The sequence below is a fragment of the Canis lupus genome, chromosome 32, assembly GCF_048164855.1.
Source record: "Canis lupus baileyi chromosome 32, mCanLup2.hap1, whole genome shotgun sequence".
In the NCBI taxonomy this organism is placed as follows: Eukaryota; Metazoa; Chordata; class Mammalia; order Carnivora; family Canidae; genus Canis; species Canis lupus.
In genome coordinates, this window is record NC_132869.1 from 12,607,493 (window position 1) to 12,633,227 (window position 25,735).

The following is a 25,735-nucleotide window of genomic DNA, read 5'->3' on the forward strand; positions in this document are numbered from 1 at the left end:
AGTAAAAAAAAAAAACTGGCCTTGGTCACTTTATTTACTCTTTCCCCTTCACTACATTTTTATACATCAGTTCCTCACCTGTAAATTAGTATCATTGTCCCTCTTTACCAAATGCTGTATCTGATAATCTAGTGAAATATTTTCAAGGTGTTAATACACAAAAGTTGCTAAATAAATCAAGTGTTGTGGCTGACTTTCACCACAAAAAACGAACACCTTAAAAATTTAGAATTGCCAGCTGCTGTTCTGGAATAAGTCCTAATGCCTAGTAGTGTCAGGCCCAAGGACTAAGAACTAAACAGATCAATGTAATACTGTAAATTACTTCTGAACCAGTTCTAAGAAATGATACACTATAATTACAGTGACATACATCATTAAGAGAAAGAAGAATTATCAGGGGGCAGCCCTGGTGGCGCAGCGGTTTAGCGCCGCCTGCAGCCCAGGGCGTGATCCTGAAGACCCTGGATCGAGTCCCATGTCAGGCTCTTTGCATGGTGCCTGTGTCTCTGCCTCTCTCTCTCTCTCATATGAATAAATAAATAAAATCTTAAAAAAAAAAGAAGAAGAATTATCAGGTCCCAGTCTATATAATTTACTATACACAGTATGATTTTTTCTCTAGTCTTAAGTCAACATCTAACCAACCTCAAAAAATATTTGACCAACTATCTTGCTGCATTTTAACTATTTTTCACCTGCTTAGTTTCAGTATGGAAGAACAGATGCACACAATAAATAGTATCACTAGCCTTTTGCTAGTAGGTTAACCTGAGAACATAGTCAATTCTTCATATTGTTCCTTAGAGATACTGCCTACGTGACTTTTTTTGTTAAATCACCACAGCAAACAGCTATAGAGAGAGATTAAATAAATGTAAACACTTTCACTATTGTATGAGTTAGTAAAGATTGCATGATGTGATCACTGGTTTCAACAAATAGTAAGATGATGAAGAACAAAAGCCACATAAGGAAAATTCCCACAAGGGTTTGAGAGGAAGAAGGGTCTGTAGGGACAAGTTTGAAAAAAAATGAGGAAAATACATTAATTTTGTTAAAACTTTTTTATATTAAAAAGTGGCATGAACTTTCTATGTAGAACAAAAATCTTGGGAAGGCAAAATTGGACAAAACCATTAAAACAGAAATATAGTGCTTCAAATGAATCCCATCACCTTGTGATGTCTCTTATAAACAGTCTTTAAATCAACACCAGGTATAAGAACAGTCAATCCTAAAGAATGAGCAGCAGTCCAGGGCCTCCACACTACTTCATGCAGGAAAAACTGTTTCAATTAAGCCAGAAGGACCTGTTTCCTTTGTATTAGCTCCTGCTTAAGCATTACAGTTCCTTTAGCAGGGGGCTCACTCAAAAGCACTGAGATGGAGTGCCTCTCTGCATCTAGTGCAACACCCAGTGAATGGTATTGAAGGCAAACAAAGCATTGCCTAGGATTCTGCAATGCCGCCACCTTTGGAGGCTTACAAAACAGTAGTTAAAAGTTCTGGAGTGTGCACCACATTGCCAGCAATGGGATGTGTCACAATAGCAGATGTCAAGAGTTAAGCTAATATTTCTCTCTAAAGTACATCTGAAATAGAAAAATCTTTAATATACACCATTTGTAAACAAAATTGCACTTGATTTTTTTTAAATGATCTGAATCATACTGTAACAGTTTTTGTACACTCTTCTTTTTGTTTTAAATCGACAGAACCATGGCTCCTTAACTCAGGACTCTTTTTCTCCAAACCACTTCTGCGAGATGTAACCTTGGCTTCTCAGGAAACGGAAAGATAATTAACAATTTCCCCCATCACCTATGTAACTCCCTAAATAAATAAAAATTATAGGCAGTTGCTCCTGGAGATTACATATTATGGTGTTGATGTCATAGTTCTTTAAAAGATGTTAAACTTTTTAGTTGGAAAGATTAAACAATTTAAACATTATAGAAGGCTCAGGAACAACACACATAAGTTGCATAAACATCCATGTCAGGGTGTGGAAGGGAAAGGGGCATCAATGTTGTAAATAAAACACTTGTAGATTTTTCTCATCCTATGAACTTGTTTTCAGCAAGATGTTCTCCTTGTTCTGACACTTCTCACCGGCTCCAATGCACAAAGGTCAAGGAACAGATCAGGTTTCACTGCCTCCTCTAATTCCATGGAGGAGTGTAGAAGATTGACACAGAAGCTGATCTCTTCCCAGATACTGCCCATCTTCAACTGCGTATGTTCTCATTTTTTACTCCATTTTGGACCTTTCAAAGTGTGTGATCATTCGTTCCTAAGGGAAAAAGAAAAAGTTTTTTGTAAGTATTTTAAATGGTCTACATTCCAAATATCTTCTACAAAGATCACACACACACACACACACACTTCCCTCAAGTACTTTTGTTTATGTCCATTAAATATTTAGAAATGGTTCCTAACTGGGGCACCTGGTTAAGCACTCAACTCTTGATTTCAGCTCAGGTTGTGATCTCAGGGCTATGAGACTGAGCCCCAAGTCAGGCTCTGCACTGGGTGTGGAGCCTGCTTAGGATTCTCTCTCTCTCGCCCCCCACACTGCCTCTGATTACACTCTGTCTCATAAAAAAAAAAAAAAAAGGTTCCTAACTATGAAGATTTTGAAACATACAGATGCCCAGGCCTCACCCAAGATTAACTGAACCAAACTCTCCAAGTTTCTGGACATTAAACCACAGATCAAAAGGAAATGTGTATTTTTGAGACAAATAAGATGACTAAACAAATATCTACTTAAGGTTAAACTTTAATGAAAATGTGTACCTCCTCTGATACAAGAATTTAATTTGAAGAAAAAGTCAAGGATGTGAACAAAGATTTAACCAGAAACATTTCTACTGCAAAACTCAAAATCATAACAAAATAGTAGAATGTCCAAAAACGTAGGACTGTATAACAAATTATAGTATACCCTTATAATGAAATATTACATATTCATTAAAATTACATTTGATAAGCTCTAGAGATCTGTTGTACAACACTGTGCATACAGTTAACACTTTGTACTTGAGAAGATTAGGACGGTAGATTTTATGTATTTTCATAATTTTTTTTTTAAAGCATGTTAAAAGGTGGCTCAGTCTGTTGAGAATCCAATTCTTGGTTTTGGCTTAGGTCATATCTCAGGGTCGTGAGCTGAAGCCCCACATCAGGCTCTGCGCTCAGTGGGGAAGCCAAAGAAGATTCTCTCTCCCTTTCTCTCTCAGCCCCCTCTCCCCAATCACACTCTCTTTCTAAAATAAATGAATAATTCTAAAAAAATAATTGTAAAAGGCATGTTAAAAATTATATCTGATTAAAAAATAGTTTTTAGGGGTGCCTGGGTGGTTCAGTTGGTTGACTGCCTTCAGCACAAGTCATGACCCCAGAGTCCTGGGATGCAGCCCCATGTTGGGCTCCCTGGTCAGCGAGGAGCCTGCTTCTCCCTCTCCCTCTCCCCTCCTTCCCACTCATGCTCACTCAAGCACTTGTTCACTCTCAAATAAACAAACAAAATCTTAAAAAAAAATTTATAGTATACCTTTTCAATTAAGAAAATTAACATACTACTAAATTTCTTATGTAATTTTTTACCTTAGAGTTAGTATTTTTCATTTTTACTTCATTTGCTAAAAGTACGTGTATAAATTTATAGTGAACTCTGACAGAACTGTAAATACTTTTTCAATATGAACAATTGCATCAGCTAAACTATCTTTTTCACTTTTTTTCTTAGAACTACTCCTCCTGAAGCTCTCTGGTCTGCTCCATTCTGGACTGGATGCCCTCCAAGACGTTGCCCAACTATCACTCTCAGAGTTTCTTACGTTATCATCCTGGGATATTAAGATTATCCTTGCCTTTCTGGTACAGCCTTTATTTCCTGGATCCCAAGTCGTTTCTAGTTCTCTAATTTTGTAAAGAACATTTTCTATTACTTTTCTGAGAAAGCACATATAGGATGTTATTTTATTTCCTGAATGACTGAAAACATCTTTATTTAACCCTCATATTGTTTGTGTATTTATTTATGAATGAATGACGGGGGGGGGGGGGGGGGCAAAGACTCACACAGAGGAAGAAGCAGGCTCTATGCAGGGAGCCCGATGTGGGACTCAATCCCAGGTCTCCAGGATCACACCCTGGGCCAAAGGCGGCACTAAACTGCTGAGCCACCTGGGCTGCCCTCATATTGACAGTTTAGTTGAATATACAATTCTAGTTTGAAAATAATTTTCCTCACAGTTCAAAGACATGGTTCTATTATGTTCTAGCTTCCAAAGATGAGACTGAAGAGTCTGATCAGTTTTGATTTCCGGTCCTTTAAAACTTGTTTCTCCTGTAATTCACTTAAGTTCTTATTCAATTCTAGAAAAGGTTTTCACACAGGAAAATATGAACATATGGGTGCAGTCAATACCACTGAAAACACTATAAAAACCCTGCATTGCCATGAATAGCCTAACAGAGTTCCACAAAGTCAGCCTTCTCTACCTGAAATACAGCAGTGGCTGGAGAGCTTAAGTCAAAGGGAAGCCCTGAGGACAAACTATTAGCAGAAGTCTTCAAGAGGGAGATCTGGGACCTTGCAGAATACACCATAGGAAAGCAAAGTGTTACAAAGAAAGACAGATTTAATTCTGCACAGTACAGTTCTCAATTATTTTATGTCAATGCACAGAACAGCTAAGGAATTTGACATTGTGTGCTATATCACACAGCAGGTCAGTGGGAAATGAACAAATCATTCTGTAGCAGCCAATCCAAAACAATAGTTGGAATCAGGCAGATGCTTTCAAAGGGGTTTCTAAAATCAAGGGAGTCTAGAATAACCTAATACTCAGAACAAAATACATGCCCTCAAATCTGATGTATAACTTAAGAAAAGAAATAGGGGATATGTGTAGAAAGGAAATTTCTTGAATACTTGGGTTCTAATCTTAGTATTTCTATTCTCATCCTTTTTTAACTATGCCAACTATAGTTCTTCAGGGTATTACTGAGTCAAGTAAAATTCCCCTGAACAAAGGACCTATGATTCCCTATTGAATCACCAGACCCACAGTTTATGCACATGACTTGATTACTAACCTCATCTGAATCCAGAAGGGCTGGAAGTGCTCTGCAGAGAGAAAAACACCAAAATGAACAATGTAAAGTCATAAATAGTTCATAAAGGAGAGTGGAATTAGGAATACAATTTAAAGCCTTTTGTATAATTTTTTTTTAAGATTTTATTTATTTATGTATGAGAGACCAGAGAGAGAGAGAAAGAGGCAGAGACACAGGCTGAGGGAGAAGCAGGCTCCATGCAGAGAGCCCAACGTGGGACTCGATCCTGGGTCTCCAGGATCACGCCCTGGGCCAAAGGCGGCACTAAACCGCTGAGCCACGCGGGCTGCCCACCATTTTTATAATTATCTAAGATCTGCATCTTATTAATGGCCATTTCAGGGGAATAAAAGCAAATACAAAAACAGAAAGATTACTGGAGTTGTACAGAAAAAAAAAATTATGTTGCACTGTGACAGGGCCAATATTTAATTAACAATACAACCATGAGAAGGAACTAAAAAGTTCCAAAGAATTATCCCAATGATTTTGGGAAGATGTATATATAGCTAAATCTGTCTAAGCAAAAATGTTATCTGAACAAATAATCCTGATTACTTTTGGTTGTATACTATTCATAATTTTTATTTAACATCCTTTTAACATTTTTAATAGTATTTAATTTAATCTAAGCATTCTCATTAGCATGTTCTTTAGCTCATTCCCTTAAAATAATAAAAGCAATACTAACTGTAATAGGATTCTCATGGTAATGATTCAAAAACTTACACATCTGTCACAGAAGAAGGAACATTCTCTTCTACCCACTTCAAATCATCTTCCTGCTAGGAACATACAAATACAAAGTTGTTACTAAAATGCCCCAAATAATACATGACAAGTAAAGATCTACAGAGGTTTCAAAATTTTTAAATTTAATCTTTTGGGCATTCTGAAGTAGTATACTCACATAACAAATGGGACTGCTAATAATTTAAAAAAACTATACAGTCCAATACTTTAAAAAAACTATATAAGTGAAATATAAAATGCCTTTAAATGCTTTCTCCTCAATAGTCTACTACCTAAGAGTTTGCCTCATGTAAGTTTTGCCCCTTAAAAGTGATATTAAAACTCTAAAACCATTAATGTAGACTGTGTATACAGTTTTTAAAAATAAACAACAAAAAAATTTAAAAAACAGCTAAATGAAAAAAATCCTGATCTTTACTACAAAAAACATCTTAGGTTATTAAAAAAGTTATTAATTTCCACTGATGAAAACAATTAAACAGAATCATCAGACTAATCTGGTACCTTTTCCAGGACATAGTAGCAAACCATCTAGTTAAAGATTACTAGGTATTAGAATCACTGGTTGTCTCTGTTTTTAAAAATGTAAATGTAATATATATTAAAAGATCTTTTTATAAAGCAAGTTTAGTTATGCACAGATTTTAAAAATCATTAAAACAAAAAAAAATCATTAAGACCTGGACATAATTACTTACTGCTTTGTTTACTTTACTATTTCCATTTGGTTCTTGTTTAGTACTTCTCATTTTCATTCCTTCTGTAAAGGGAAAACAAAGTAGGTGGGTTAAGTATATCAGTAGACCAGCAATGATTTCCAACATGGATTCAGAACTTTAAGTTTATTGAAGCTGAATTATAAAACAAATGTTTCTCCATCTTTATGCTAGGAAGTTCAAAGCCAGATTTTTAGCTCTTCCAGTAAGCAAACTGGACATTTAATGTGCAATTATTTACTGAATTTGCCACAGCTTCACCTTAAAATTAATACCCTTATTTTTGCAGTCCCCTAACTATACCACAGACCAAACTGAGACACAGCTATAAAACGGCTGCAAAATAATAAACTGTATCCAACTATCTTGATTTGGATACTCACAATTATACTTGCTCTACTCTATTCCTAAAAACCAGAAAATAATATTTAAAGCACAAATAAAATTTTACACTACCAAAGCTTTCTTTTAGCATAGGTTCTTTTTGTTCATCCTCTTCCTCTTCCTCAGACAATGGTGAAAAGGCAAATCTGAGAAAAGAAAGAAGGAAAAAACTTAGAAAACTATAAAAAATGCTTCACTAACTCAATTTTACAGGCCTTACTACTGAAACTGCAATGAGTCATTCATAAAATTATTTCAGTGAAAACAAAGTAATTCTTCCCCTTTAGAAAGCTCTTGATTGCCTATACAAGCAAGAGAAAGCAGGACAGCATCACACTAATGAGTGCAGGCTCAGCCACGCACTATTTATGACTTGAGAAAAGTTATTCTGTGTCTCAAGTTTTCTCATCTGAAAATAGGGATGATGAAACATTACTCACAGAGGCACAGAGGGTTTTGTAAAAAGTAAACAAATTATTTCAAAAAATGCTTAGAATAATACCTTGTAAGCATTTACAAGCATATGTAATCACACAGAGGGAAGTAAATTCTCACATAATTTAAAATCTCAGTCTGTGAATTTGTACTGGAGACAGAAACCCTGACCTTATATGTACCAGGTAATTTAAAAATCTCAGTTTCCAACTGGGGAGCTGAGAAGATGAAGTCCTCATCTTAAGATAGCTTTCCTTTACAACTTTGAAAAGATTCACCAAAGCAGCTGCCAGAGAATTCTTTTTTTTTTTTACTTGAGAGAGAGAAAGCAGGGAGAGGGAGAGAGGGAATCTTTCAAACAGACTCCCTGCTGAGCGTAGAGCCTGAAAAGAGGCTAACTTCCATCATCCTGAGACTATGACTTGAGCCAAAACTGAGTCAGATGCTAAACCAACTGAGCCACCTAAGCATCTAGACAGGTAATTCTTAGAAAGCTTTAGCTTTGAACTCACTCTGTACTTACTGTTGCCTATATTTTCATTCTACCTTGTTTTTTAAATCTCCCTTTCAATTAAAAAAACAAAACAAAACTCTTTAAAATCTAGGAATAGGGGCACTTGGGTGGCTCAGTTGGTTAAGTGTCTGTCTTCAGCTCAGGTCATGATCCCAGGCTCCTAGGATCGAGCCCCAAGTTGGGTTCCCTGTTCAGTGGGGAGCCTGCTTCTTCTTCTGCCCCTCCCCTCATTTGTGTTCTCTATCTCTCTCAAATAAACAAATGAAATATTTTTTTTAAAAAAGCTAGGAATAATAGGGAATGCACCCATAACCTATTTATTAAAGGAAAACTAGCAAAAATTAATAGTAGATGACAAAGTTAATGATACTAGAGAAGCACTTATTTTAAAGTCAGAATACAATGAGGAGGCCCAGTCTCAATGTCTTGATTCAATATTATACAGGAGGGCCTAGCCAACATAAGAAACAATAATGAGGCAGCAGTAGTATTTGGAAAAGAAGGAATAACACTGTCATTACTTTTGATAATAATTAATCTACTTGGAAAACCTAAAAAATATCAGAACAAAACAATGTAGGAGAGGGTTATGGTTATAATAAATATATAAAAATCAATAGCATTCAAGGGCTTCTGGATGACTCAATCCATAGAGCATGTGACTCTTGATCTCAGGGTCATGAGTTCAAGCCCCACATCAGACATGGAGCCTACTTAAAATTAAAAAAGAAAATCATTAAGGAGGGCATGTGATGTAATGAGCACTGAGTATTATATAAGATTAATGAATCACTGTCCTGTACCTCTGAAACAATACATGTTAACTAACTGAATTTAAATAAAAAAAAAAAAAAAAAGAAATATATGCTACATTATGACCCAGTTACTGCAGGTGTTTATTTTCAATAGATATGGGTAAATAAAAGGAAAGTTTTACAAAGCAACATTTAACCTTTTGAATGCATTCTGATATTCTTTCAATTTTAGTTTTAAAAATAAATATTTGTAATCCTATACTCAGTATAAAATGTAATCAAATAACTTATATGTTCTTTTATTAGTTTCAAAAAAGAAGAAAAAATTGATAGCATTTCTACATTTTTGCCAAAGCCACATGCATTATTTTAAAAGGGTGCACCCCTAAATTTTTCAAATATTTCAATAAAAGTTATAAAACATAACTAAAGCAGAGGACTAAAAAATGGGCAAGTGATCCCATATATTCAAGGATGGGAAAAATATATGTAATTTCCCTAATTAAGCTATCAATTCAGTTCCTATCAAAATCCAATAAAGGTTTTCTTAGAATTAAACAAACAAGCTTAACATTTCATTAAAGAGCAAAGATCCAATAACAATGGGCATATTTTTTTTAAAAGAGGATTAAGGGGGAGGGCACATACCAAGACTTAACAGGAAACTAAGATAAAATAGCATACATACTAATGCAGGATCAGAGGGATAGGGGAAAAAAAATAGAGAACCCACAAACAATTCTCGATGAATAAAAGTTCAACTGTAACATTTTGAAAGAAATATAGAGTAACTTTAGACTTCACCTCAAGCCAGGAAAAAAATCTTAAACAAGACACAAAATATACAATACATAAAGAGAAAAAAAATGCCAAATTTGACCCTACACTTTCAAGTTTTTCTATGGCCAAAAACATCACTAAGATGTTCAAAGATAATTAACAAACTAGAAGAAAATATCTGGAATGCTTAAAACAAAATATTGGAATCTAAAATAGATAAGGAATTCTTACACATCAATATAAAAATGATCAATAAGCTGATAAAAAATAATTCAAAGATATAAAAAGCTGATTGACAGGAGAACTAAATGACCAGTAAACACATAAAAGACATAAAAAAGTAATTAAGCCTTAAATGCAACATTTAAAAAATGTTGCCTACACTATTTTTCTCAACTTTTTTTTCAAAGAACACAAACATTAAATGCTTAATAAAATGCTATTTTCATGGGGTAAAAAGATATCATTTATATTCTAAGTCTTTTATTGGTATGTCTGATTATAAAATTAACTGTTCAGTTATTCCACGTCATCCTTTGGTGATATGCTTGAGTAACATAAGCCCTTAACTGTCTGAAACACAAAAAGGAGGCCATGCCAAAGACATGGATATACACAAAATAAAGACAGCCAATTTTTAAATAATTGAGATTTGCCCATAGCTGAACAAAGCAAAATCCCATATAAATTTTTAATTCCAAAGTCTGTCATATAAGTTTTCATTTTCATTATGAAGTGAGCTGGGCTACCGGCTATAAAAATTGTTCTTTCCTTCCCAACACTAGACAGGTAAGATGACTCTCATTACAAGTATCACAATTACCTACTTCCCTTACCTAGTCATATACATACATATTATCAGAAGATGTCAGAACTGACATTGGACAGGAACCCATTCACTGGATTTCAGACCCAGTGAATATTCCTTACACTCCATGACATGGTCCTGACACTGTCACCCATTGAATCACCCCTAACTGATGATATGGTCATTCAATAGTTAGCAATATAAATAAGTGTCCAAGAACCTCTGGTTGTTCGCAGATGGTCGCCAGAGAACCATGATGACGAAGAGGATCATGGAGAACAGCAACCGCCAGATGGCATCATCCACCCAAAGCTCTCGCCAATCCTACCAAAAGGAGAAGTACATTTTTATACATAATGTTAACTCTTACTCCACAAAGCCCTTGGCATAGAACAAGAATCAATTATTCATTCATTCAACTTATATTTACTAGAAGCCTGCTATGTGCTAAGCCCTGTACTAAGTGCTGGGAATTAAAAATGAATGAACACTGTTTCTTCCCTGTAGTGTTTACTGTTGCTGAAGAAAAAGCACCAGCCAAATGGAGGACTTTACTAATGCTTCATTACAGTTCTGAGAATCTTTAGGGAAGAGTTTTTATACAAGGTAAGAGAAAGTAACATTGTTATTTTCTTATAGTTTTCATTTTTGTTTATTTTTAACAGCTTAGCTCTTGCTTCCAAAGAAATGCTACTGGCCAGTCTCTGTGTTCAAATCTTAAGTACATGGCTTCTGCTCAGATTAGCATTATTCATATATACTTCATGTTTAGGACTCTGGATTTGTTAAGAATTTTTTGTTAAGGAAAGACTGGGTTATGAAAAACTGTGATATCATTTATAATGTTCTCTCCCACTACTGGGATATATAGTCAGTCATTTCTCCCATTGTCTGCCAAAAAACCCGCAAGACAAACCTACCTTTACTAAGCACAGTAATAATACAGAATACTCAGGAGGAAGGAAGCATTCTAACCCTCAGAGTGGAGACCTAGCCCTAAATTCTTAAAAGGTGTGAACCTTACCACTGTCATTGACATCACTCTGTAAGTATAAAACAGTACACTATTCATAAATGCATGTGTTTATAACTCACCGACTGACAAGTCACTATCCTGAACTTCATGGTTGTCCAGATGATAAATACAATAGATGCTAACAGGAAATAGAAGACCCGGTCAGAGTATGTATGTTAGTTTATAGCCCCAATTATATTCTCTGATTCTCATCAAGTAGAATCCTACATATCCCTACCTCCCAATACATCACAATCATTTTCTCTCACTTATTTTAACATATTTATTCAACAAAAATTTACTTCACAACTGCTATAAACAAGGCCCACAATATGTACTCTTGCCAACCCTTTCTGTACTTAAACAATAGTTCTGTTTACCATCTGGCTACTTTAGCAACCCTCAGAAGTGGAAAAGAAGAAATACAGCTTTTTCCAGCATTATCAATAATATGACTGTTTTCCCTTTCTTTATCTTTAATATAATATTAATTTTTCTTTGCCTGGTCAGATGGGAAAAAAAGTTGACAAAATGATTGTAAAATAAATAGAATTATTGGTTCCAATCATAGGCTAGACCTCCCTATTCCTGGTACACAAGCCAAAAGGCAAGCAAATAAGCCTATGTGGGCTATAGTTTAGCCTAATGTTTATGTTATACATATTTAATGGCATATGTAAGGCAATATAATAGCAATGTTTACTGACCTAAAATTGTTTATTTTAATAAAACTAAATAAGCAAATATTAATGTCTTTTAAAAGAAATCTAAATGCTATAGGACACTAATGCTAACTTGCCTCAAAAAAAAGTCTCAGAAAAAGAATGGAGATAGGAGAGGGTATATCAAGAATCATTATTATATGTAATCAATTTTCAGCTATTAGAATAAGTGGTTCTCAACTTTTTTGAACCATAGACCCCTCTGAGCATCTGACAAAAGTGAAAGATCCCTTCCCTAAGTGAAACACACAAAACTTTCTATGTAATTTTAGAAAAGCCCACTTATGGCCTTTCAGGTTAAGCATCTTTGTTCTAAAGGAACTGCATTTAAACAGCAGGAAGCAAGTCCCCAGCTTACCTGCCACTGCCAAGATAAGCGTGTTGGTAAAATGTCGGTACAAAGAGAGTTTCACAATGTTCCTCCGAAGTTTTAACAGCTTCATTGTTTGAGTCAAGCTAATAAATATGTGTTTGCAGGTCAAGGAAATCAACATTCAGAAAAACAATAAGCTAGTAAATTAATCCTTATATTTCTTTATGGATCTAGGGTCATAATGACAGAGCCATAGACATTAGGCCTTAAAGCTCTCACTCTCAACCTCACAAACAACAAACACCCCACCATGATCAGTAAGAAAGTCTTCATTTTCAATGAGATTTGAAGACATAACTAGGATAAAATGAGAGTGCAAAAGATACAAAAAAAGAAGAGGAAAAATATAAAGGAGAAATAAAGATAAACTTTCTAGAGAAACAAAGAAAAAGAACCAAATGGAAGAAAATGAAATAAAAATGAGTAAGAGGCAAAGCAGTAGGGTTTAGCATCATCTTCATTCTTCCAGTAAGGTAGTGGCTGTGTTCTCACTGTCCTAGATAATCCAGGCTAGAGTCATACATTCATGACCTCTCAGAGTTCTACACTCAGTCCCCTTGTGCCATGTTAAGGAACCGGCCATCAGCTGCCTAAATTAAAAGGACCATACAATTACAACTGGTTGAGAGTCCCAGGCAGTTAGGCTCTTAAAGCAACAACTCTCTATTTTCAAATCATTCTCTCAAGTAGAAGTTGCTGCACAAAGATAGGAGAGAACTAATGACTAATGATAGGTATCTGCTCTTATGTTCAATTTTCAGAATTAGGGGCAGATATGAAAGTGAGCTGGAGCTCACTCACGTCCTTCAATAAAGCCCTAGCTGCTGCCTAATTATTGGGTCATCTTCCTGTATGGTCCAGTCCCTCTCTCAACTCCTCTCAATATGCATAGTAGAGGTTCACAATAATACTGACTTAGAAAAGCTTTGGCCAATTTGACCTAGGACATTTCAATTTCAAACATTTTTGATATATGAAAATCCCCTCAAATTCACATAATTACAATTTATTTACACTCAGCTTTATATAATAGTCACAGTCCATCAGGACAGTAATCTTGAACAATTGTACATAGAACCAAATAACGCAAAAACCAAAATAAATTTCTTAAAATCTCCCAAATGATTAAAGTCCAAAAACCTGAATCCTTCATCCAATAGGCCAAATCCCTAATAAACAAATGTTTACTCTTGAAAAGCAGGAAGAAAAGATTATTCAAATAGAAATTTATTATCTGCTGGTTGACTTTTCCTATAAATGAATCAAGATTTATTTCAAAGAGTGAAGTCTTCAAATAATCCCAAGTCAGCTTCTGAATGAGGGTATAAAACACTTACCCTGTAAAGGTTAAAATCTGCTAAACCTATTTAGAATTTTAAGAGTCAAACAACCTCATATAGTTCCTGAAACCATATTTTAAGAATCAAAATATTTACATAATTTTCAAAGCATTTAGTATTGCAGAGGCTGAAAGAAATAGTGGGACCACATCAGCCAGTGATTCTAACACTAAGTGAGGCACACAAATAAATTCAAAATTAAAGTGAAATACTCATTTAAAAAAAGGCCAGAAGCTTTTGTCTTGTTCTCAGTCTGCAGTCACCAACTCTTGATGCAATTTTTAAAATTAAAAACAAAATAACTGCTTACCTGAGCCCTCAGGTTGTTAGAGTGAAAATACCCTATTCCCCAAAGTAACAAGTAATCAACAAAACCAGCAAAAACCATTTGTAGAAAGATCAATGGAAACCCAACTCCAAGGGGAGAAAATGGACCGCCATCAAACAAGCCAATGAGAAGGATATCCACCAGCACAGGGCAGTGTCTAGGAAAGCCAAGGGGATAAAGGCCAAGGAAGCAAGATCAGTCTGGGCCTGCAGACAAAGAAAAAGAGGTGGTGAAAAAGAGATGTCTAGAGAGCACAGAGAAGAAACCACCAAAAGACTCTGTATTTACATAATCATCTGGAATGCTTTTGCATTCAAACTGAAAGAAAGTAAGGAATAATATTTTGTACCTACATCATTCTTCCCTTCTGATAAACAATCACATAAATTACTCAGCTGTAAGCATTTCATACAAACTGTTGATCACAGTCTCAATACAATAAAACACGCTACTAACTAATAAGAAGCAACCACCACAGAGTTCCTAGCATGCTAAGGTCCATGTTAAAAAGGGACCAAACCAAAAAATTGCAGTGTTAAAAGCCCCTATCCCATTCTATAATCTCCTATCACTGTGATTTCAGCTACAAGTCTAAAAAGACCTTTCTCATATTTCAAAGTACTGTATTAATATATTACAAATTACTAATTTACAGAATTATGTAATACAATATAATTCTACATATAAGAGCACATCCCAAAATAAAATGTGAACCAAATATCTGTCCCCAAAACTACGCTGCTTGTTTCACAAGTTTATATATATAAGGTGTTATTTATATGACCTGCTTATCCAATCACCAGGGCATTATTGAAAGGATATCCATAAAATAATACAGGCATCAATTGCTGAGAGGGCCAGGTTTACTATCAGAGCCAAGGGATAAGAAAAATACTACAGCAATAGAAAGAAAACGAATTGACAGAGGGTTAAAGTTGCTAAAAGTTGAAGGAAATTATATAGAGGACAGTATGATCTGAAAAACAAATATATATCCATAAAGTGTTTTATTCACGGGGGAATTTATTGCAAAACTTACTGAGCTCAGTTTTCTTGAAGGCAAAGTCAAGTTCATAGCATTTACCACCTTGAATCTAATGGGTTATTGCTGGGAGTGATTTTTTTCTTTTTTAAGATTTTATTTATTTATTCATGAGAGACACAGAGAGAGAGGCAGACACATAGGCAGAGGGAGAAGCTGGGAGCCTGATGTGGGACTCGATCCAGGGACCCTGAGATCATGCTCTGAGCCAAAGGCAGACACTTAACCACTGAGCCACCCAGGCATCTCTCTGAGAGTGATTTTTAAATAAATAACTACTGGAAGGACCAGTACTTCTTCACATTAATTCAGCTCTAACAAAATTTCTTTATCATTTTATCTCAGTGCTTTGGTTTCCCTCCCTGACAAAAGGCATGATTTATAATTCTCAAGAATGATGTGAAACAACTAGTTGCATTTTAGAAAAACCTTTGAAACTCAAGTGCTGGTTAAGCAAAGAGCACTATCACTTTAAAACAGAAAATAGGTGGCACCTGGGTGGCACAGTGAGTTGAGCATCTGACTCCAAGCTCAAGCTGTATGGGATTCTCTCTTCTTCTCCCCCTGCCCCTCCCCAACAAGCACATGCGCATGCACACTCTCCTTCTCTCAAACAAATAAATCTTAAAAAAAAAAAAATTTATCAAGCAAGTGCATGATTACAATCTTTGCCACTTCTACAAGAATGAGAGCCTATTGTCTGGGAGGAGGAACTGAGTAAGTAGCAATTTAGGGACAGGTGAGAAAGCATTCGTTTCTGGTCACAAATTAAACTTATAAAGCTCTAAGAGATTAAGAAGAAAATTTGAATTATACATACATTTTGAAAATCAGAGATCAAAAGTGATTTAGAAGAAATAGTAAAGAAGCCTACAGACACTTCAATTCACTCTCTCAAGACAAACAATATATCTGAACTGACCATAAATACTTAGACTAAGCAGTACTGACCCCAGTAACTCTGAGGACCCCTTCCATGCCAGAGAACAAAAGATAGAGGGCTCCTGCTACCACAACCTTGTGAAGAGTGACTCCAAGGCGAGGCCTAAACAGGAAGCAGAGAAAGTTGAGTACCAATGCCACAAACTGCAAAATAAGCTAAGTAACAGCAACTCATGATAATTAATATACAGGCCAACAACTTAAAAAGATGTAAGTCAGACATACTTGATTCATTAGAGGAAAAAAACCCAGAAGAACATATGGTCTTAAACCAAGATAATAAATATGAGAACTTTAAATCTGGTTTCTGATTATTGTATTAAATTTTTAAAAAACACCTTTTTATTATAGAGCATTCTGAAACATTCAATAGTATAATGAACCCCTCTATATCCATCATCCAGTCCCAATAACCACTAAGCTATGGCCAATCCTGCCTTGTGCAAACCTCCTACACTTCCTATCTTCCTCTATTATCTTCAAGCAAATCCTAGATACCGTATCTTCTATTTGTATATATTTCAGCATGTGTTTTTAACTAATAAGGACTTTTAAAAGACATAACCACAATACCATTATCAAATCTAAAAATTTTAACAATATAAGTAAATATCCTATTGCAACTCATTAGATAAACTGTACACTTGTAAACTCAGAATTCAACAAAATATGAAGTCTTTCCTTCCAGCAACTTCTGTTTGAAGGAGGAAGTCTCGAATCCTTGCCATTTAAATATCATTCAATCAGAGTCTGTATTTTAACAAGATCTCCAGGTGAATGGCATTTGAATGCTCGAGTTCTCAGAAGTGAAATGAAACACTTAACATCTTCGAGCTTTTACAAATCTACAAAATTTTAGATACCTGTCTTATTACAGAACTATTTCTTATACCAATTCTTTGAGAATTACAAGGGAACCTGCAATACTGATTCAATTTAATCAGTATTTTAATATGTCCTTCCATATAAAAAAAATTAATACTTACTTGACTATGCCATATCCCAGGCTGACTATGATGACCAGGGTTCGAGCCAGTGAACGTTTAACTGCTGAAAGCAGCTCTGCAAGGATCAGGGCACCCTGAACTAGGATAAAAAAGCAAGAGATAAAGAGTGCTATAACCTCACCTAATGTAGCTCTAGATCTCTAATGTGCTTTAGAATAAGCATTGGGATCAATACTGTTCCAAGAGAACACCTCTCCTGAAATTTTTATAATTAAGTACACAAGCTGATTTCCCTTACCTTGTTCATGTGAGCAGCAATCTGTGTGTGCTCAAATGACTTTCCCTCCCCAACTCCACTTCACTAAAACCTCAGCAGAATATCTCACCTACATGGACAGTTTGTAACACCTAGGGAATGTTCCCATTTTTAAAAACTGGGGAATATACATTGAAAATATACATATACACTGAAAAGCACAACACACACACACAGACACAGAGTTTTCAAATCATTTTCCTATCTACCATTTTCAAGCCCTTTCAAAGACAGGTAAAGCTCTAACTAGTAATCTTATAATAATCAATAATTAAACAGTCTGATGAGAAAGGACCAGAACTATCATAAAAAACCTCAGTACAAAATAATTTTTGTCATTACCTGTTTACTTTAGTAAACCATAAGTACTCTCCTATTTTCTTGGTATTACTCTATTTTACCAATTCTTAGAGGTACTTCTCCCTTGTATTTTAAAATCTTTGAAATCAAAGTAGGTCTTATCATCATTAGCAACTTACTATTAAGTTGGCAGGATTTATTTCCCTCCTTAGGTGTATAATACAATAACGGTGCCTTAAAAATCCATGGCAATTGAGATTCAATGTTAGTGATAATCTTACCCAAAATGGCCACTACTGTTTTAACTTGTGTCAATATATTTCAGTACAATCACTCTTAAATTACTGAACCCATAAGTTATGAGATTAAAAACAAAAGTTACAGTTATAGTGATTAAAGTTATTCTATTAATTAAGTAACTGAAAAGTTAAACCCACTTAACAACTGCTGACCTGAGGAAAACTGTCACATGTCTTACCTGATGGTGACTCACAAAATGGCAAACGTTTTTTTGGTCACATACCTGATTCTCCTTTGTATCGGATGTTCTGAAATTCTGCATAGAAGACAGCTTTCTCAAGCATTCCCAAGAAGATGACAGCACCAATCCAAAACTGAATTCTCAGGAGATCTCTCCAGTAGCAGGCAGACCATGCCAGCCACAGAACACCAAACAGGACATATACAATACACATCACCATGAAAAACTGTCATCCAAATGGATAAGAAAAAAAGGAGGATTAGGGCTAATAGCCAATTTAGAATTAATACATAGTCTTAAACTATAAAAGACATATCCTATCTCCTACTTTAAGAATAATTATTTTTTTCTTTGGAATTCAATACTAACACACACAAAAAGATCTCGCGTGCAGAGAGAAACTACCTAAAAACCTATCATTAAGAGTAACTGTTCTTCTGCATTAAAAGTGCCTTCTCAGCTCTGACCTAAAATTACATAAATGAAGATAACACTGAAGAGGAAAAAAGATATGGCAGGGTTAGGATACATCTGAAGGCAATGAAATACAATGTGGGAAAACTATGAAAGGGAATAGAAGAAGAAAGAAATGATGGACAAGGGAAATCTGCCAACACAGTAAGGCTATTCCCATAGACATTCACACGACAAAGCATCAGCATTTAGTTACTTTAAATGGGATCAGAAACTACAGGGCAGTAAGAAGTGCCCCCCTTTGGATTCTAGAGAGAATGTGAGATGTGAAATTATCTTTGAGGTACTTTCCAATTCTGAAATTCCACAAGTCATCAACCTCTTCATTCTACAGATGATATGAAGCACAGAGGAATTCACAGACATACACTCTCAAGGCCATATTCTAGTAAGAAGTAAATACAGAACTACAAGTATTTTCTGAACTGTTCACAGGAACAATTCTTTAAAGAAGAATATTGCCACAAAAAATGGACAATCTTTCAAGCTAAACTCCTGTAACGTTAAGGTTAAGATTATAAGTTCACTTACAATCATCAACGGATATTCTTCAAGCGTGAGATATTCATAGGGACCCTTCACTTCAACAGTCACTGCCAAAACACAGTTCTCAGAATTAATGTAAAGGATGTAGAAATCAAAAACACTGCATAATATCTGTTTGATGAAATTAATGAAAAATAAATGGTTATTTATTTTTAACCATTTTGAACCTGGTGAATATTACATTTATAGAGCACTCTGAAATTCATAAGGTGTGCTCACGGTTCATGTTGTATCCCGCACAGGCCTCTATGCTTCTGCTCCCATCAGTGTATTAAATAAAAGAGCCCTTGGTTCCCACATACACATCCTTTAAAGACTACATTAAAGGTATTTCCTCCACAAAGCCCAACAGGAACCATAACTCAGTTCCTCTAAATTCCAAACACATTTCATATGTATTTCTTCTTACAACACATCACTAATGTGCTTTGAAAAGTACAGGTTTCATTCCTTCTTTTTACTATCCTCTTGTCTTCTATCTATCCTCACCTACATTTTCCTACAGCTTTTTTTTTCCTACTTCAATTTTATGGGACTTTGCTACATTAATGCATCATTTTCAGAAAGTACTAATAAACTTTATTTTAACAAAGTATTTAATGAGAACAAGTGACAATAACAAGAATCTGAAAGATTTGCCTTACAGAATCAGAACTATGACTTTTAAAATTGTAACTGATCGAACTAGTTGGATAAATTTCAGGTCTGATAAATACTTCTGTGAGAAGTGTTAGTCTGTGACAACAAACAACTGCCTATTTAACAAAAATTTCCTGGTTTTTACCAAGCAAAAAGGACACACTTATTAAAAGTAAACCAAATAAAGAAAGTAAAACAGGTCCAACATTCATATGAACAAAAGGAGCAGCCCATAATAACAATCATAAGAATTTTAAGCAGACTGATTATTAAATCTACACCTTCTTAATTTAATAAAACAGCAAATCAAATAATTAGTCAATATTTATTGTATCCTTGCTTACTCTATGCCAAGGATCAGCAAAATATAGCACATGGACCAAATTTAGTCATCCAATTTTTATAAATAAAGTTTCATTGGGAAATAGCCACCTCCATTCATTTACATATTATCTATGGTTGCATTCACACAACAATGGCAGAGTTGCTAAGCTGTAGTAGAGAGAACATTTACTATCTGGCCCTTCAAGAAAATTTGGCTAATCCTTGCTCTATGCTGAAATATAAAATACATTTACTGATCATTTACTATGTGACACACACTACAGAAAACAGAAGAGATAAAAAGATAAGATGTTTTCCACCCACTAGTGGATTACCTGTTAGAAGGAAGAGAGAGTAGGAAAGCAAGATAAAGAATTGTCCCTCTGAGCCAAACCCAGAAGGATGAGTGTGTATTTTCCAGGACAAAGTAAAAAGCTATCTAGGCAGAGGAAATAACATGAATGAAGGCAGGTGAAAACGCATGATACATATTTAAAGAACATGTAGTCTGAGGCTGTACATGGTACCATAGATATAGTAGCATTTGGAAAGAAAACAGCAAAAGGCAAATTGGGACAAGCTGCAGAGTTTTACAAGCCTTGCTGCACAAGGTGGACATTTTACAGGCAATGGGGAGACACAGAGGTTTTAATGAAGGCAAAAAAGAAGACAGAACTATTCCAGAAAATTCTAGGGATTTCACATGGTGTAGTTAAGTCCATGCTTTAGAGTACCTTCTTCTTAGCTCCTAACAATAGATGGATAAAACAAAACAAAACAAGGACATAAGCTCAAAAACAAGATAAATATCTCTAAGTATCAAAACTGAACAAAAACTCAGACAGTTTATGATGCTAAAGCTATGTCATGTTTGACTCTGGGCTCAAAAAGCAAGCTATGGCAGCTGGGATTGCAGTTCCCATGGGATCACGAAAACTGGTAGGATTCTAAGGAAAAGGAGGACCAGAGCCAGATATGATACATGAAGAGACTGAAGTAGAATGGAACAGGCCTTCCATTCTTTTCAAAGAAAGAAGGTTGAAAGTAAATGTTGGTAACTGCTGCTTTAGACTTACTCTTTAGAAAGCTGTGGGCCTAGAAATACAGGATACACATACATCTTGGGTCCAGAAACTGTGCCAGGCCACCTGCTGGTTTACCTAAATCTGCTATATCACATCTAACTATAGAGCATAAGACTCACTTCCAGATTGGGAATTAAAAGCATTCAACACAAGAATCTATAAAAAACAAAAATTTTAAATTAAGTCAAACAAAAGAAATAATGAAACAGACAAGAAAGAAATAGTTGGGACAACTAACAAAAGTTGGTTCACTGGGATAAACATATAGTAAAATACAATTCTGCAAAGATTTATAAAATTAAAAGGAGATAAAAGCAATATTTAGATTGAAAAAAGCTACAAATACAGATTTTTTTTGGTAAATAAATACTATTAATAATTTTATGCCAAAAAAATTTGAAATTTTGAATGATATGGACAATTTCTCAAAAACAAAAATATCGATTCAAGTAAAAACAGAATAACTAAAAAGCAACCTATTACTATTTAAAGAAAATTAATCAGCTGTTTAAAATCCATATAGGTGAAGAAAAACGAACATTAGGCCGAAACACATTGTAAGTTCTACGAAACATTAAAAAAACGGATAATCCTATCCATATACAAAAACTACTCCACAGAATTTGGTAATAGGGAACATTCTCCAATTCATTATATAAGACCAGCATAACCTGGATGCCAAAACCCACAGGTGACACTACAAGAAAAGAAAATTATAGGTCAATCTTAGTATGAATAAAAATTCCAAATATAATTCTGAAAAACAGAAGCCAGCTATACACACACACACACACACACGTGTGTAAGTGTATGTGTATACGTGTGTGTATCAAGACCAAATACGGGCATCTTAGAAATTCAAGAATGGGGTTTTTTTAAAGATCTTTTTTTTTTTTTTTTTTTTTTAAGATTTTATTTATTTGAGAGAGGAGGGGGATTGAAAGGGAAAGGGGCAGAGGGAGAGGGAAAGAGAAGCAGACACTCACTGAGCAGGGAACCAAACACAACATATCCTGGGATTGTGACCTGGGACGAAACCAGATGCTTAACCCAATGAGGCACCCAGATGCCCCCAAGAATGTTTTAACATTAGAAAAATCAGTTAATGTAATGCATCACATTAACAGATTAAATGGGGGAACCTATATGATGATCATTTTAATCAATACAATCAAAGCATTTGATAAAACTGAGCATTCATTCTCCCTACTAGAAAGAAAGAAAGAAAGAAAGAAAGAAAGAAAGAAAGAAAGAGAGAGAGAGAGAGAGAGAGAGAGAGAGAGAAGAAAGAAAGAAAGAAAGAAAGAAAGAAAGAAAGAAAGAAAGAAAGAAAGAAAGAAAAGGCAGAAAAATTCACTTGGCAAATGAGGAAAAGAAAGAAACATCCTTAACCAAACACAGAATATTTCTGGAAAGTCCACAGTAAACATAATTAATGGTGTAATGTGCTAATATTGCCAATAAAGTCAGGAGCAAGATAAGGATGGTCATCATCACTGTTCCATTCAATATTCTACTTGAGAAAGGAGGGGAGGGAAGAAAACTGCAAAGAAGGAAGAAACAAAGAAAAGAAACTACAGAAAGACTGGTTAGTTAAGTGATCAGGAAACTCCAAGTAAGAGATGATGACTGCAGGAATTGGGTTAGTAAGAGTAGAAAGGAGAATACTAACAAAAACTGAGACATTAAAAAATTATCAAAGTCAATTAATTTAAAAATTTCCCAAGTTTTGCCTTAGTAACCAAGTTTGCCATGTCTAGTGCAGAATACTGAGAGCACAGTACCAAATAAGAATCTTAAAAGCAGGAGGGTCAAATGAAGGAAAATGAAATCTGGTATCTATAATAAATACATAATAAGAAAGCATAAGTGACACGCCTAAGATTGTGTCTGTTACACTATAAACATTCTTAATTACTCCCTCCCTTAGAGCAACTTCACACTACCCATTACGCATGACACCAGATAATATGAATGATAAAAAGGAACAAAATGTACTTACTGGTAAAAAGATTACTAAGTGAATTTTCTTTTGAGGATTCTTTTGAGGATGAAAAGCCAATATGTACAATAAAAATGTATGGTGCATCTTGCCAAGTTTTCAGTGGATCATGCATTGCCTGGAGAGAAAAAGAAAAAGAAAAAAGACATCAAACCTGCAAGTCTTAGAACTAAGAACACATTAATATGAAAATCTTGTTCCAGAATGTGCCCAAAAACATGGCTGAGTTCTTCACTTGTATCATTAAAACAGCAGGCACAACAAAACAAACAGGCCTATAATGCATACAAGAAAGTGTGTTAGTCTATAAATTACTAAAATCTTCTATGTTGTCTTGCACAAAGATCACATATTTAACATATTTTTTAACAAGGAAAACCTCAGCTAAAAATCACTAAACTGAATGTTATATTAAGCCATGCTAGGATACTTGGTTATATTTTACACACATAAACTAAGGAGATTTAAATTACCTTAAAACAAAACAAAAACACCCATGATGCTGACACTGAATTATAATATAAACACTAATGCCCGAATTTAATTAATTCCCTTTGTTCAATGTCCTTCTCAAGACTAGCAGAATTTTTACTGAGGACTCGCATTTTTATCAAAAATTTAATTATGGCTATTCTACATGGAAAGTCACTGTCTCTCAAAGTAAAGGAAGCGGAGATAACAGCATCCATGTTTACAAAACTAGTTACTTGGGAAGAATCTGTTCCAAGGCCAGTTTGTTTATACATAGCCCAAACAAAAAGCCTTCAAAAAAGATCTGTTGCCGTACTTGCTAGATGCACTATGGACCTTCATGAACACAAGACTAAAACACAAAGATAAAGGAGAATAAAACAAAATTATTGGCTTATTCCTTGTGTGTTAAAGGAAGTACTGCTACTTAGACTTATATTTATTATCTTCTGGTCTTAAAATTAAAAGAAATTATTATCCAGACACCTCTGGGTAAGCTTCATTGATCTATGAAACCCCTCAATATGGATAACAGATTTTCCATATGTATGTGTTTTCCTGTGGAGTCACAGGTTTTCCCAAATGCTCGAGTTATTCTACAACCCAAGAAAAGGCCAAGAGTTCAAAAATTATATTCATAATAGAAATCCAAAATGTCAAAGTAGAGTAAATGATTATATAGCTGTAATACATTTACTAGGTTATGTTAGTCACTCAAGAACATAAATGCCATGCTGAATCACAGATTGATTTATCTCTGACTGCAGGCCTCTTTCTGACAAAATTAAGGAGCAATTTATGAGAAAAATTTTAGAGCTTCAAAGTTATAAATACATCTTGTCCTATATACCCATAATTAACTGAACCTTCCCTGAACTTACTTGTTCACTAACCAATAAAACTTAGTTTTGTGTAATAAGCTGCTCTTGGTATTATTTTATACATCTTAAAACTACCTCTTACAAATTTCAAAAGGGACTCATTAACTCTCATATTCTAGGATTTGACAAAGTTTCCATTTAACTCTAGGATATACATATTTTGAGCCTGTAAAAATAACCATATGCAAGTTTTGACTTGGGAACCAAGTTCTGACAAGTCTAGTTCAGAATACTGAGAACATAAGGCCAACTAAGAATCTTAAAAGTGTGTCAGGCACCCTGTCATACACTTAACATTTATTACAGCCCTTAATCCTCATAATAACCACACAGATGTCCTTTAAGAGGTAAAAGGATAAAATAAACTGTGGTACATTCAGGTAATGGAATATTATTTAGCACTAAAAAGAAACAAATTATCAAGCTATGAGAAGGCATAAAGAAACCCTAAATTCATAATACTAAGTGAAAGGACCCAATCTGACAGGGCTATATGTCACAATTTCAACTATATGACATTCTGGAAAATGCAAAACTGGTGACAAAAAAAAAAAAACAAAAAAAACTATGGTGACAGTAAAAACAACAACAACAACAACAACAAAACAAACCAAGGGTGCCTGGGTGGTTCAGTTGGTTAAGTATCTGACTCTTGATTTCAGCTCAGGTCAAGATTTCACGGTCATGAGACCGAGCCCCTCTGTCAGACACTGCATTCAGCGGGGAGTAAATTTGAGATTTTATTACCCTCTCCTTCTACCCACCTCTTCAACTCTCTTTCTCACATAAATAAATCTTTAAAAAAAAAAAAAGAATCAATGTTTGCCAGAGGATTGAGAGGAGTGAGAGACGACTAGGCAGGTGGAGGGAGCACTGCCACTTTTTAGGGCAACAAAGCTATTTTCTATAATGGTGTACATCTGTCATTTTACATTTGTTAAAAACTAAACACTGTACTACACAAAGAACACTAATGTAACTACAGACTTTAGTTGATAACAATGTGTCAATGTTGGTTCATCAATTGTAATAAAGTGCCACAATGGCTGGTACAGGATGGTGATGAGGGGTGGGGGGGGACCTGAGTGTGTATTTGTGGAGGGTCTATGTGAGAACCCTGCCTTTTGCTCAATTTTGTTATGAATCTAAAGCTGTTCTAAAAATGAAAATCTACTAATTTAAAAAACATAATGGTAAATATATTACATTACTGCTTAAATCAAACCATAAGA

General features: G+C 34.9%; 1 protein-coding gene and 1 long non-coding RNA gene across 7 annotated transcripts in view; one reads left to right on the forward strand and one right to left on the reverse strand.

The window, feature by feature from the left end:
* Positions 1-1,052: 1,052 nt before the first annotated feature.
* The window catches only part of TMEM87A (transmembrane protein 87A), a 38,175-nt gene continuing 13,492 nt past the window's right edge, over positions 1,053-25,735 (reverse strand). For 2 of the 6 annotated variants that reach the window (XM_072808699.1, XM_072808705.1), the window contains exons 7-20: positions 23,152-23,269; positions 19,087-19,148; positions 18,124-18,307; positions 17,024-17,123; positions 16,047-16,140; positions 14,872-14,947; positions 12,371-12,475; positions 11,371-11,429; positions 10,496-10,599; positions 7,056-7,129; positions 6,582-6,643; positions 5,860-5,915; positions 5,110-5,140; positions 1,053-2,296 (exon numbers count right to left, since the gene is read on the reverse strand). In XM_072808699.1, the coding sequence (XP_072664800.1) occupies positions 2,255-2,296; positions 5,110-5,140; positions 5,860-5,915; positions 6,582-6,643; positions 7,056-7,129; positions 10,496-10,599; positions 11,371-11,429; positions 12,371-12,475; positions 14,872-14,947; positions 16,047-16,140; positions 17,024-17,123; positions 18,124-18,307; positions 19,087-19,148; positions 23,152-23,269 (1,167 nt within the window). In that variant the 3' untranslated portion in view covers positions 1,053-2,254. Of the gene's footprint in view, positions 2,297-5,109; positions 5,141-5,859; positions 5,916-6,581; positions 6,644-7,055; positions 7,130-10,495; positions 10,600-11,370; positions 11,430-12,370; positions 12,480-14,186; positions 14,260-14,871; positions 14,948-16,046; positions 16,141-17,023; positions 17,124-18,123; positions 18,308-19,086; positions 19,149-23,151; positions 23,270-25,735 lie in introns of all 6 variants that reach the window. The other 4 variants (XM_072808704.1, XM_072808703.1, XM_072808701.1 and 1 more) reach the window with 4 other exon arrangements.
* LOC140622920 (uncharacterized) lies at positions 1,682-4,022 on the forward strand. Its single transcript, XR_012022577.1, has 2 exons — positions 1,682-2,321; positions 3,755-4,022. It is a non-coding gene; the product is annotated as an uncharacterized lncRNA (long non-coding RNA).